Source organism: Physcomitrium patens, chromosome 17 (genome assembly GCF_059467195.1).
Source record: "Physcomitrium patens ecotype Gransden chromosome 17, ASM5946719v1, whole genome shotgun sequence".
NCBI lineage: Eukaryota > Viridiplantae > Streptophyta > Bryopsida > Funariales > Funariaceae > Physcomitrium > Physcomitrium patens.
In genome coordinates this window covers 12,923,635-12,938,894 of record NC_143426.1, presented here as the reverse complement: position 1 = coordinate 12,938,894, position 15,260 = coordinate 12,923,635, and the positions used below count along the sequence as shown (strand labels likewise).

At 33.6% G+C, this 15,260-nt stretch overlaps 2 protein-coding genes across 2 annotated transcripts; one reads left to right on the top strand and one right to left on the bottom strand.

Annotated features, from left to right (window-relative positions):
- Positions 1 to 7,762: 7,762 nt before the first annotated feature.
- Positions 7,763 to 9,392, bottom strand: LOC112294193 (vacuolar protein sorting-associated protein 28 homolog 2). The gene is made up of 2 exons (XM_024544429.3): positions 8,902 to 9,392; positions 7,763 to 8,116 (listed from the first exon to the last, which is right to left on the bottom strand). The coding sequence occupies exons 1-2, from the start codon at positions 9,334 to 9,336 to the stop codon at positions 7,901 to 7,903; spliced, it is 651 nt and encodes a 216-aa protein (XP_024400197.1). The 5' UTR covers positions 9,337 to 9,392; the 3' UTR covers positions 7,763 to 7,900.
- A 2,201-nt stretch (positions 9,393 to 11,593) lies between these two features.
- Positions 11,594 to 14,543, top strand: LOC112294647 (eukaryotic translation initiation factor). Its single transcript, XM_024545339.3, has one exon. The coding sequence runs from the start codon at positions 11,722 to 11,724 to the stop codon at positions 14,293 to 14,295; it is 2,574 nt and encodes an 857-aa protein (XP_024401107.1). The 5' UTR covers positions 11,594 to 11,721; the 3' UTR covers positions 14,296 to 14,543.
- The last annotated feature ends 717 nt before the right edge of the window (positions 14,544 to 15,260 follow it).

Here is a 15,260-nt window from a genome sequence, read left to right as displayed (position 1 = left end):
TTGTGGCAATTTTTATGTGAGTCCTATGGTTGAGATATTTACATCGTTGTTGTGTTTTGAATTAGCTTTTCAAGTCTTTCTTCACGTGGCAATCATGTATTCCCGCGTTTCGATGGAGAGCCTGTATGAAGTTACAGTTGTTTCGTTACAATGATCTACTCATTTTGTTCTGATTGCTTCGTCATTTTCATAAGCGTTGTATGTTCATTTGGCTTGTTACTGGCGTTATTGTCACGAATGACTATGAATTCCTTGTTTCTTGTTCTGTTAAGTGAAAGTGGATTAATCAGGCTTGCCTTTGAATACGAGGATCATCAGCTGTACTCAGATAGCATTTTCTGAGGCTTACATCTGACTAAGATTTCTAGGTGGTTTATCAATTCTTGTGCTTCATGAATGTCACCTTCTATTCTTCATTTGCGGTGCTTTTAAAGTGATCTATTTTTTTTAAGCATCAGTTGGAGATCTCTGTCCTCGCAAAGTCCTTTAACATAGTCTGCAGGACTGCTAAGCGGACTCGGTTTTTTCGCGTCAAACTCTACATATTATTTTGCGGGGAAATCCATTTTTGACGCATGTGTTGATGTTTTTGAAGCAATTTCCTGGCTTCAACTTGTAATACAAGCCAATTTCGCAAATGTCAATATGACATTCATATTTGCCATAATTACAATAGTTCTTACAGGTTCGACGTTTCAAATAATGGAAAATTATATAGCCTTCCCTGATTAGGCATATTAAAAATGCATTTTTAAAGATCTTGATAGGTAGAAAGTCAAACTTGTGCTAGTGTGGCTACTTTCGAAGAAGGAAATGAAGCTTTACCAATCATTCAATTTAATACAGCCATCCTGTAGATGATGTGAAGCGTAGGTGCTGGTCCTTAGCGGTCCTTGAGGATCTGGTGCTGGACGGTCTTGCATACTAGATTTAAGTACTGTGCGAGGACAGATATTTGGTGCCAATAATGTTATGATTCACGAACTAATAAAGTCATGGCCAACTTTAACATCTGCACTTCCTCAAGGGTGAAATGACAAACAAATCACGACGCGGAAGTCTTCTGAACCCTTACCATTTTTTAATTTCTAAATAGTAAATTAATTATGTTTAAAAGATTTGCTTGTCATTGAATGTTTGGATTTGGCCGGATTTGCACTTTTAACATGTGGAAATTTCGGCAGCCCAGCATGCTTTGGTGTGGGCAAACTACTCGGAGACAAGAAACTGCCACAAGATGGTAGTAAAGGCAACGGTAGTGGTGTTCTATTCTCCACAATCCTGTGAAATTTTCCAGATCGTCGTCTAGATTCTAGCTCAGGGGTTGAACACGTAAATAATTTCTGTCAGAAGCAAGTCAGCTCGATCCTTTACTCGTGTTGAGCAAACAATGAAATTTCTTTTGTTCTGTAATTGATTATTTACCGTTTGCCCGTTACATGTCCTCCAAAGCGACAGTCCATTTGTTCGATGTTTACAACCTATCCTCTCTGCCAGTTTCAGGAATGGTTGTCATCAGGAATGGTTACACACATACATTTCAGGAATGGAATGTATTTGTGTAACCTTTCTTGTATGTTTACTGATGCTTATATTGAATTCACCTTTAGTTCACGATAGTTTACCAGTTTTTATTTTTTTATTTTTATTGTTTTTGTGCATTTGAATATTACTCTTCAATACTGGATGTGAAATACACACACACATATCTATATAGAAAATAATATTTCTTGCCTAGTAAACCTTATTGAATTTATTTTGAATGACTGGATCATGTGTATGTGTATGCATATATATAAAGAATTATAAGGATAAATAATGTAATTTTTAAGAATAGTAATTAAAATTTTAAATTCAAATAATTATTTTCTATTATTTTAAAAAATAAAAATCGATCTTTTAGATGTTTGAAAGTGAGTCCATAAAATATATATATATATATATATATATATATAAGTAGCTGAAGTCAAAAAAGTATAAAAGTCATTGACAAATTAAATATATATTTTTTAATTAAAAATTTTAATGAAGATATATTTGTGATTTTGATAGAAATTTGAAAGTTTATCAAAAACAAAAAGAGAATTTTCTCAACCAATTCAACTGTTATGATTAACCAAAGACAAATGCTATGTAAAGAAGGCATTTTGGATTACTTATACCAAAATTAAATAAGAGAATATTTATGTTGATCTTTTTAAATATACCTATATAAAATTTTGTAAAATATGAACAAAAAAATTAAATCCTATTCTGCATCATTTTCTTCTCTACAAGTTTTTTACTTCAAAACCAAAACAAACTATAAATATTTTTTCAACATCAATAATATCAAAGTGGTTCAAGATCAACAAATGAATATAAAATGCTCTAGTAAAACATACAACTAAGATGATTATTTTTCTCATGCAAATATTATATTATTTTCTAAGTTTAATTATTCTACAAAGATTATGTTGTGACTTTCTTATCATACAAAGTTACTAAATAGAAAATAATAATAGTTAAAAATAATGACTTAGAACTAGTATGTCATTAAAAAAACATATATATATATATATATATATGAGAAAATATTAAATAGACCCAATCTTTTACTAAATCAACCCAACTTTGATGAAGAATATGGTAATCATGATGAATGTGGTTGGTTTTCATTGGTTGCAAATGTAATGGTAGAAAAATGAATTGAGAGATCATTTTTTCTTTTCTTTTCATGATGGTTTTGATGTGTGAGTTGATTTAGTAAGAACTTAGATCTATTTAATATTCTCCTATATATCTACATATATATATATATTCAAAATTTTTACTTTTAAATAAGATTTTTATAGTTAAAGTTACTAAAAATAATCTTTATTCTTCTAAATATTTATTTTCTATGATGTAAGTATAAATAATAATTTATATTTATTATTTTTGATGCAAAAAAATTACAATGAATATAAAATATTTCATCATTTATTCTTGAAGAAAAAAATGGCTTAAATATTATATATATATATATATATATATATATATATATTAAATAATAATACTTTAAATAATACAAGATAGTAGAAACATAATAATAAATATATAAAAAATTTATGTATATTGTATGGAAAATATATTATATTAAAATATTAAAATATTAAAAACTTATGATATTAGTGATATAATTTGTGTTTATTTTTAAAATAATAATAAATTAAATACTAAAAATATTTTTTACATTTATTAATGAGATTCTAATAATAACTTAAAAGTAAAAAGGTAGATATAGAAAAGATGATTATAGATAAAACATAAAATAAAATAAAAAATATATAATTGTAATAGCATAAATGACATAATTTCTCTTTGTAAGAAGATTAAAAGCAAATACATACAATATATATGGTAGACTGTTACAATCATACATATTTACTCCAATAATTACCTAAATAATTTGAGTATGTAGAAGTAGATTAGAATAGATAAATTTGATGATATCTTGCAGTAAAACTTCACAAAATTTTTATAGATGCAACTTTGACTTTACACATGTTTGTAGTCAAATGTTAGGTTAAAAACTTGGCTAATAAATTACTCATGTATCACATGTATTGATGGCTTGTCATAAGAGCTAACATTGTAGCATACATATAGGAAATTTTCTTTATAAGTCAAGACATGTGTCTTACAAGTTGGACACATGTTAGAGGTCATATAGAATGTCACCACAAAACTGCTAGTTAGATAGTATATATGGAGGCAAGGGTAAAGCCTTCTTTATTCTTATCAATTCATTTCTTACTTCTAGTCTAGTTTCAAGAGTGTCTAGATTTATAGTCTTTGGCAATAGCCATTCCAAATTCTTCTTGAATATACATACTTTCTTATTTCCATTTTGTCATCTTTCTTTTATATATATCTCACTTTTTCACATATCTTCTTTGAATTCTTGACCTTGATATAAAACAAAGAAACAACCTCTAAATATGTATAGATATCTTACAAAGAAATATCCATCTTTTAAAAATTCATATGATATTTTAATTTCATTAAAATAATTAAAAAATACTAAAATATATATTTTTGATGATATATCAATATTATATAAGACATGCAATTGGAAGATGTGAATATAAATATAAATATAAATATATATATAAGTATATTTTTTAAAGTTTTAAATAAATAATTTATATCAAAAATATTATATTGGATGAAATTAATAGATTTAATATAATACTAATAGAAATAACATGCTTTAAAAACAACATATTAAATTCAAATGTAAAATTTGTAACTATTATTAATTTTCTTAGGTTTAAAAATATTTTTGTAGTAAAAAAGACCATATACTCAAAAACGTATCAATCACATTTTTAAAATATTTCTTATACTAAAAGCTTATTAGAATAAATCTGCAAAGATCAACTCAAGTTTTTTATTGTATAGTCAAAAACCTTATTTAAAAATAAAAGAACTTGCTATATAATTTCAAAGAATTAATAATATTACAAGTCTTATGCTCTACAAATTATTTGTACAAAAAAAAGACTATAGCCATCATTAGACTTGTCTATTCTATTTTCAACAAAAATTACTTACATATTTTTAAAGTTCATAGTTTATTTTACATCCTTGAGATAGTTATATAATTATTTTGGTTTCATCTCTTTTTCTTTCTTACTTCCACCTTTTAGTACTCTTTATCTTACAATATTAATCCATCATTTAAGTTTCATTTTGTGTCTTCAGCAACTTGACTAGAAAATTAGCTATTAACATCATACAAAATAATGTTGCATCTATTAGTCAATGTTTTTACAAACTATAATATAGTATAAGGAAATTATTATGAAACAAATATTCAGTAAAAGATTTTTTTTTTTAATAATCAAGATATTTTTTATATTTTTTATTTTTTTTAAAAATAAAAATAAAAAATCTAAAAAAGTTCTAGTATATATATATATATATATATATATATATATGGATAGCTAGAAAGAAAAAGAAAGTATAGAATGCAAAAAAATAATGTGACTTAAATGAAATAATTGCTAGACATAGAAATAATATGTTTTGTCAATACAAATTGTACAAATATTATAAAATACCTATTCATACAAAAATAATAATATGAAGTAATGAAATAACTAGATTCTTTAATATTAATAATATAAAGTGTATAAAATAAAAATATATTGGATTCTAAAAATAAATTAAAGAAATTTAAAAATAAATGTGTATATATAATTCCAATATTTATATCAATATATATATATATATATATGAAGATCCAATAAATATTTTAGAAATAAAAAATATAGTATGAATTATAAAAATATTAAAGAATTTATATGTGATTTTAAAAAATATCACATATAAATCATATTTTGTATCCAATTTTAAAAAAACAACAAAAGATCAAAAAAAAAATCTAAGAATAGAAGCATTATTATAGACATAGAATTTCAGTTTATCATAGAAAAATATTTAAAATATATTTTTAATTTAAATATTTGTAATAATTTCCTCAATATTTTAATAAGAAATTTAGAAGTTAAGTCTAGATAGAAAATTCATTTTAATAACTTGACTTACAATTCTTGTAAAAGGTTTTTTATAAAAACTTTCTTTAATAGCCATCATAAGTGTGTGTCTGTATGTATGTATATATATATATATATATATATAAGATTATGATAATTCTTAAATTCTAATTTATATAAATTTATCTTTTAAGTGTTTAGTTTTTCTAGTCTATAAGTTATTATATGTATGTATGTATGTATGTATGTATGTGTATGTATAAGTATATATACACATACACACATACATGCCATACAATTATATATGTATATTTTGGTTGTTTTTATCTATTTGGAAATTTGGATTAATCTAAAAATTATTATGTAATGAATGAAAAGACGTGAGACTAACTTAAACAAAGGGTTTTAAATAAGTGATCTTGAAGGATTGTGCTCACTTAAAAATTAACTTTATAAAAGATTATAAGAAAAATTATTATTGTAATTTAAAGCAAGTATATTGATAAAAAAATAACCACATAATTTTGTACCAAAGATAAATCTAATGATGGTTTTAAATATATTAATATTAAAATTTATAAAATCCTTAAAATATCAATATATTTTAATTAAGAAAAAATAAAAAATACTAATAGAAAAGTCTTTGATGAATGCTATAATAGGCATTTAGGTTTAAATTAATTATTTTGAGAAATATGTATTGAAAAATAATTTTTTATATACAAAATATTATATATATATATATATACAATGCATAAAAGATATATTAAAGTAAAAAATTATTTTTATAGTACTAATATTCATGTACAAGACTTTTCGTAATAAAATTTAGATAGAAGATGCAAAAAAAATAAGATTTACAACAAATACTAACATTTGTGAATATTTTAAATAAATCAGAAACTAAAATCTAAGAATTACCTCTTTTATATTTAGAAGTATATTACACTTTAAAAACAAGTCAAAATTATAAGCTATTTTTCATTTGACTCTTTTTAGAAAAAGTATTTAATTTACAAAGATTATATAGTATCTATTGTATAGAATAATTAATTTTAACCTACATTTCTAAAAAATATTAAATACTATTTTTATATAAAATACATTAATCTAAAATAAAAATTGTACAGAAGAAATTTTAGTATATATATATATATATATATATATATATATGTTCCTCTTTTGTGTTTTTACTTTAATAAATTACACATTTCTTATCAATGCACTATCACCATATATATTTCACAATAACAAGTGGTAATTATGGATGGTCTTCTATGACTATGTTTTTATTTGTCTTATATACATACTAGTAGAAACCCATACCATTGGGCATTGGGATCTCTTGCACATCCATTCATTTTCTTCTTCATCTACGCATCCTTGTTGTCATGTTTCCATATTTCCTAGTCACCATATTCTTTGGTTCCCACATTTTATGGTTACCATGCTCCCAAAGTTCCTTGTGTTCCCTGTTTCACGGCCAATCAAAGAACTTCTTTGTCTGTGTTATACCCAAACTGTCACATGACATCATTAGAAGATGTTATACTTTGAATCTAACTAAAATCCTTAAATTATTTATCGGCAAGTCATTAACATTAACTAGTACCAAAATAAAATGCAACTAAGAATGTAAAGGTGCCTTCAAAAAGTTAGTACCTGTTGCACGTATTGATTTAATGACTGTCATTGCTTACATGTGCCTGATTACTCGATCATGTTCAGACGAATATCATGACTCTTTCAGTCTGTTTGAATTAAGCGTAGTATCTTCTTCGGTTATTGTACATGGTCAATATGACTCACATTTTGGATCTAGTTTAAAAAGTGGTATCTCCGTTCATCTATGAAGCAACTGATAAAAGATACATTTCCTTTGTGTATGAACGCCTGAAAGAAGAATGACCGTGTTTGATGAAGATTTGCTTCACGCTTGTTACAATATGTACTGTTGCAAATTACGTTTGCCGTCGATCAGAAAATTGAGGAAACAATGCACAACAATCACTTGTTGGGTCACTACAACAAAAGATAAATAAATCGCACGTGAACGTCAACACCACCTTGAGAGTACAACACTGGCTGCAACGTAGTCTCAGACAAAAATACCTGTAGTTTGCACAATCCACGTCTCCAGTTTTCGAGCATGGTACCATCAAATTGGCAATCCACAAAATGCCAAACTAAGTGATCAAACTATGTATCCAGAGAACAGGTCAATGACCTGACACATGTACTCTTGTGTACATTGAATAATTTGATTCAGAAAAATAGATTCTTGATGTACAAATTTAAAACACAAAGATCTATTTACAAAAAATATGTTCCACCCACTCCTGAAACAGGGATTGCCATCGTATAAAATGCTACAGATCCTATGAAGACTTAGGCAATGACTGAATGAAACCATTATATGACATCTCCAAATCAAAGGAGAGTTGCCTAGCCTGATCTTGAGTGAGCTCCTCAGATGCGCCCATTTTGTTGAGTCTTGCTATCCATTCCTTCACCCTCACCTTCCCCACAAAATCAGGGGATAGCTGTGGTACTTTGCTCAAAGCCAGGATAAGGTCTGACATCATAGGGTGAACCTGAATCATACGCATGAGCTTTGTATCAACAGAATGCATGTCGGATCCTTAATATATAACCGGAGCTTGCTGACCACAATAGCTTATTCATCACTAATATATCCAACATATATGGCTTATCCTTACAAACGTATATATATATATATATATATATATATATATATATATATATATACATACATACCCTCTAAACATAAACGATACCAGGACTTTAGTAAACAATTAGCAAATAATGAGAATACTCCACAAACTACGAATCATAAAAACCTAACGAAGACACTCTCTCAGTCAAAACGAGAATCAGTAAGGGGAACGAGAATGCTGCCTCTAGTTCGTCTTGTGCTAATTTACATTTTAAGGCAGAAGATTTAACAAAGAAAGTTAGAGTTATGGTAGCGATGAGCCACAAGCAAATTGTTGAGTCTGAGAACCCTGTACATACACTAAAACTACCAACCAGACTAACACAGATTGAATAAATCGCAAGTAACAGATAGTCACTGATTTAGGGCTAGTGATGCGTCAAGAAAAGGACCATGCAACGGTTTAAAACCCAATGTAAAAGCATTTGACCCCCCGTATATTAATTTATGAACCTGATACTTTGTATGCAAGGCGAAAATCAAAGGAGAAATTGAGATAAGATCCAAAAGAACGCTAAAATATTAAAAATGAAGAAAGTAAAAGAAAAAAGAATACTAGTCCGCTTCTAATTGTCAATAATCCATTCTATAAAAAGCAGAGGCTATATGAGTGGACCAGAGATTTGATAAGTCTTCTCATACCTGATCAACAGCAAGCATGTTTAGCTTCAAAGCATCCATGGCGGTAATAAAAATCTGCACACATTCTGCCACAGCAGCTGCAGTGCCAGCATCCGAGGATGCGCTCTTATGTTCGACAGTAGCAGGAATTCCCGAGACCAACAGCCGGTTCAGAGCTGCCGGACAATCCATCCTATATGTATCTGCAAACCGCTCCACGTCCAGCACGCAGTTCTTCAACGCCATCTTCAACGTTCGAAACTGCGCTATCAACTTGGAGCATGCCGGTTCATACTCCTTAGCGCTTACCAGGTCCCGCACGTACGCCTTCTCTAGCTTCTCCGTCGTCTTCATGATCGCAAACAGATCTGCAAAGTTGTCATACATCTCCCGCTCCCGCTTGTCGTGCCATAGTCGCACCTCCCGTTGTTCCCCGAACGCCATGAAACCTCGCATCGAGTTCCCTCACGGCGCATCCTCTCCTGCTCCTCGACGCTCTCGATTCCTCCAGAAATGTTGCTTCGATTGAATTTGCGTACAGTTGGCAGCCCTAGCTGTGACAAACCCTAAAGCCTGATCTCCACGAAGGAGACGACAAAGCACTGCATGCCCAGACTCACCAGGCCCCATGACCAGACTTGGAGCCTTCTTGGAAAGGGGACTCTTTATTGTGGGAAGATTCTTTTAGGATGAAATACGTTATAATAATTGCCAATCGGTTACTGCTTGTGAAGTGTTGACTAATTTTGGATGTAAAATACTGGATACATCCATGTGATTACGGAAATCATACTTTTGCAAATTATTTTAAGAAGTCGTACAAGAAGTACATGTAATTTTACATTTTGGATCGGAATTATGTAGTAGATATTATATTTATTTTGAAATCAACAAGAAAAAAATAGAGTTTCTTACTAAATGTGAAAAATTTTAATTAAATATTTATTGATGTGATTTTTTTAATAAATAATCTTTTTAAAATTCTTAACCAAGTTAAATAAAATACTTAATATTTCAAATGAAATAAAGAAACTAGTACTATCATTCGTCAAGGGTGTATCTATAATATTAACAATATATACATTATGTAGCATTTAAAATAATATATATATATATAGTGCAAGGTTTTCAAACTATAATAAAAGCTATTTAATCAAATGCTAGATGCAAGCAAACATTTCAATTATTTTTTATTCTAACACAAAAATATTTTAATTTTATATATGTCACTAAAATCTTTGCATTCAACATATTTGTAATATTATTTGATATCCAATGCTTTATTTTCCATTAATTTTATTAAGTATATTATAGTACTTATAGATTTCAAAATTATTTGTAGACTTATTGAGAACTACGTATTAAATTTTGTTAATAAATAAGGATAAATGAGTATATTTTACCAACTTGTATTTTTACAATAGTCATATCATTGTATATTATTATTTTATGGTCATTTTTGATATATCCATATAGAAGAAGAAAATTATTTTCTATCATTTTGTTACTAAATAGGCTTGAAAGAGTTTGTAAGATAAAAACTGTAAGCATCCCTTCAAAATAAAAGTATGTAAAATTCATTTAGAACATAACCTTACTACTAGATACATTACATTCCAATTTAGAGGAATTATATATTATTTATTAAAAATATTATCGAAGTTTTTAAAATTTTAAGAATAATATTTTTTAAATATTAGAAGATACATATTATTTTTTCAAATATTATCAAAGTTTTAGACCATATTCAAGTTAATTAAATTCCAAATAACTTAAGTCATTTGATCCATTGATTACTTAAAACAAAAAAAAAATATATATATATATATATATATATATATATAATATTTATTGTAATAAGATTTGAATAATCATTTCTACCTAAAATTTAGTACCATTAAAGAAATTAATACTATCTTTTTACCTCAATGACCACCAAATTTGCAATTTTAAAATTCTTATAGATACATCAAAAATTTTAAGACACTTAAAATTTGAAATTTTTAAAATTAAATTTTGGAAAATTCAAGAATATAATCAATACTAACAACCTAATTGATAATGAATTATATTATAAACACAATTGCAGAAGTTGGAAGTAGCTATGTAATATTAGACGCTAAAATTTCGATCATTTTTTGCTGAATTTAGAAAAGGAGAAGGAGACACAAGTACAACAAATCACCCTAATTGATTTTTATTGCAAAACAAGGATTTCTAATTATACTCTCCAAGTTCACCTCAATGACTTGTTTTAACATATTTTGAATGCAAAGCTAGAGTTCCTCATACACATAAACATCTTTTAAATATGCTAAAAAGACTACATTCTTTTTAATATATATAATTTTTTTTCAAAAGAGAATTCATCCAATGTGAACACTGGCTCTCAATGTCATTCCTACGTTAAGCTTTTTTTAGGTCTTATTTTAGTTTTTAGTTTTTAGTTTTTTTTAGTTTTTAGTTTTTTATTTATTTTATTTTTTTTATCTCACGTCCTATGAAACTAATCTAAGACTAAAGAAAAATAGAACCAGTGAGGATGATATTATTCACTCTGCAAACAGAAATTACCCCACAACTCCAGTGCAGCAACCGACACTGTTTTACAATCCACCGGTGAAATTAACAATAAAAATTTGGAAAACGTTGTGCATGATAAACCTTTGGGCATGAAGGAGGAGGAGCGTGAGGAGCACTTGGCCTTGAGAGCCTGTGGGGGAGGGGGGTTCCGGAGGTGACGCCCGACAGATTTGGGTGTGGGGGACCGTGGGTTCCTTCTTCCCCCTCTTCCCTGCCCCCATATCTCCCACTTACTCTTCCCCCTGCTGCCCCTCAGCTATGGAAGCCGCCGCGCCGCCTCCCGCATCGCAACCAGCTCCGACCTCGGTCTCGCTGCGTCCCGGTGGTGGCAAGTCCCTCTCCTTCCGCCCCCACAGTGCCCCCTTCCAGAATGGTTCGAGGGGTGCGTTTTCGGACGACCCTGCGGCCCTTAACCCTAACGTAGCCACCACCAAGTTCGTGCTGCGGGAGCGGCCCGTCAGGAGCTACCATGAGAGGATTCGATACTCTAGGGATCGTTTGCTGGAGTTTCGCGATGCCTGTACGCAGGCGCCGGAACAGCTTGTGAACTCGGGAATCAGTAGTTTGACCGCCAGCCCCGAGGTTGAGGATGATTGGACCAGGAGGGAGCCGAGGGATTTGCCGCAACCGCCTGTTGCTAGAGTTGCAGAGTCTGATGATAGGGATTGGAAGGCCCGGGCTCCGCTCCCTCCATCTGCACCAGTGCAAGAGGAAAGATCCTCGTCTCGCGAACAGCAAAGGGACAGGAACCCTAAGCACCGCAATGACAGAAATGACAGGAGCGATTTCAATGATAGAAATGACAATCGGGGTGCTCGCGAGCAGACAAATTCTTCCCAGGGCCAGCGTCAGCAGGAGAACGCACCCTCGGGGCCTCTTCCTGCAATTGTCAAGGCCGCCAATCCGTGGTCGGCTCGAAGGGGAGCCCAGTCCGAAAAGGAGAAGGTTTACCGGACGGTGAAGGGCATTTTGAACAAGCTGACGCCCGAGAAGTACGATGTGTTGGCGGAGCAGATGATGGAGGCCGGAATCAGCTCGGCTGAGATATTGCAGGGCGTGATTTCGCTGATCTTCGACAAAGCAGTGTTGGAGCCGACGTTCTGCGCCATGTACGCGCGGCTGTGCGAGCAGTTGAGCAAGGAGCTGCCGGAGTTTCCGAGCGAACAGGCCGGGGACAAGCCGATAACGTTCAGGCGAGTGCTGCTGAACACGTGCCAGGAGGAGTTCGAAGGCGCGGACGCGATGCGCGAGGAGATTAAGAAGATGACGAAGGCGGAGCAGGCAGTGGAGCGCGCGGAGAAGGAGAAGAAGGTGAAGCTGCGGACTTTGGGGAACATCAAGCTGATTGGTGAGCTGTTCAAGCAGAAGATGTTGCCGGAGAAGATCGTGCACGCTTGCATCCAGGAGCTGCTGGGGCAGGATCCGAAGGGAATACCGGCGGAGGAGAACGTGGAGGCGCTGTGCCACCTGTTCACGACGGTGGGGAAGCAGCTGGAGGAGAGTGCGAAGTCGAGGATGGCGTTCGACACGTACTTCGCCCGGCTGAGGGTGATCGGAGACAGCAGGAGCCTGGCGTCTCGAATCCGGTTCATGGTGCGCGACATCCTGGACCTGAGGTCGAACAAGTGGATGCCGAGGCGAGAGGAGATGAAGGCGAAGACGATCAGCGAGATTCACGCGGATGCGGAAGCGAAATTGGGACTACGACCGGGGATGATGGCACTTCGAAACGTGAGAGCAGCGATGCCCGGGTTCATGCCAGGGGTCGGAGGTATGATGCCAGGAATGCCCGGGATGCCGGGAATGCCTGGAGCAGGAGGGGGAATGCCTGGAATGCCAGGAGCAGGGGGGGGGATGCAAGGGGTTCCGACGATGGGGAGCATTATGGGGTCAGGATTGGAGGCGGACGGGTGGGAGACGGTGAGCGTGGGAAGGAGGAGCAGGAAAGACAGCTCTGGGGTTCTTCCGATGCCAGGAACAGGGGTTGTCGGTGGCTTAGGTGGTCCGACGGGCGGATCTATTCCAGCAGTTGGTAGTCGTCCTGCGAGATTTTCCTCTTCGACTGTGCGCACTAACTCTGTTGGTCCCAGAGCTCTACCACAGGGCAGCGGTGGGTTCAGTTTCATCGGCAAGTCAAGCGCGTTGCTCGGAAATAGTCCTGTCCCAACCATTGTCCCTGTTCGCCAGAGCGGTCCTGCTGCAGAGCCTCCTAAGCAGGAGGAGTCATTGAAGGATCCTGCTCGGGGGCCACCTGCTTCAGCTGAAGCACGTGTGGCTGCAGCCGGGCCTCCGTCTGCAGACTTGGTGAAGAGGTCGGAGTCGCTGCTGAAGGAGTACTTTTCTATCGTGGATCTGAACGAGGCACTGCTGTGTGTGCAAGAGTTGAAGAACCCTAGTTTCCATCCGGAGTTTGTGAGGATCGCGATTTCGACTGCGCTGGAGATGCGAGAGAAGGAGAGTGGGTTAGTGCTGAAACTGTTGGTGCACTTGCAGTCGAAGGGAGTGGTATCGAGCGAGGACTTGCGGGGAGGTGTGGTGATGGTGGCGGAGGGGCTTGAGGACATGGCGATGGATGCGCCATTGGCCCCGAAGCAGTTGGGAGGCATGATAGCAGGTCTGATTTTGTCAGAAGCGTCGGAGGTTCGGTTGATGCAGGAAGCTGCAGCGAAGATAGAGGACGAGTTTCTGCAGAAGGATGTGTTGAAGGCTGTGGTGAACAAGTTGAAGGAGAACGAGGCGCAGGTGGGTGAGGTGTGTCGGAAGGTTTCGGTGGATAAGGAGGGACTGTTGAGTGTGACAGTGGAGGGAGACATTGCGAAGCTTTTAGGTTAAAGCGAATGTCTGAATTATGGTAGATGTGATAGACCTGTGCAGATTTGCCGATGGACAACGGTTTGAGACTACCTGTTCGCACTGATAATCGGAATCTATTTCAATGTAGGCTGAGGCGCACTCTTCTGAAGGTGTCGTGACGTTAGTTTTATCCTCGTCTCTGTTTCTATGAGACCCGTGAATTTTTTCTTATTGCAGTGAGTCACATCAATATTGGTGTGCAATTGAGATTTATTCTGGCTTTTTCAGATTTTTGTCTCTTTTTCGATGAATTTTCTCTCTGGATTCGGGAATGCCTCTTAGAGTGCTGACTTAAGAGTACTAAGTCATATTTCGTCATATTAGCGAATGAGGCTGCAGACTAAGCGTACTCAAGGCATTGTTTCAATAGAAATGATTTCTCTCTGGAGTATGCATATCATTGATATTCTCAGTTGTGGTATGTATGATCTGTGAATGAGTTTCTGCAACGCCATTGAGGCTAAATTTTGTTGGAGTAATTTGAATTCTAGGCAGTTTTTGAAGTTGTGTCATGCATGACCTAAATGGTACTGCCTGTGTGTTGAGATGCAGTGGTCAACGAGATTGTCCTCAATGACCCACATGGTTGTTTTGTCCTAGACTAGTGTTCGGTTATTTCGACTATGCTTGTCCTGAGGATTTTTATCCTGTTTTCTTTTGTTGGATTTCCTACATTTGATATTTTGTAGTATTATACAAAAATTACATCTTCTAAATTATGTGAAGAAAATCTATAGAAATTCCGATACGAATGTGTGGAGACAAGTTTATCAAACCTTACCAGATATGTGTCACGATGCCTTTAGCTAAGTTCTTTCCATATAATACTTAACTTTTTAATTTTTCAAAAATAAATTATTAAAGCACTTTTTAACTTACAATACAATTTAATTCCAATACTTAGATACTATTATACTATTGCACTTAAATGCATGTAAAAATAA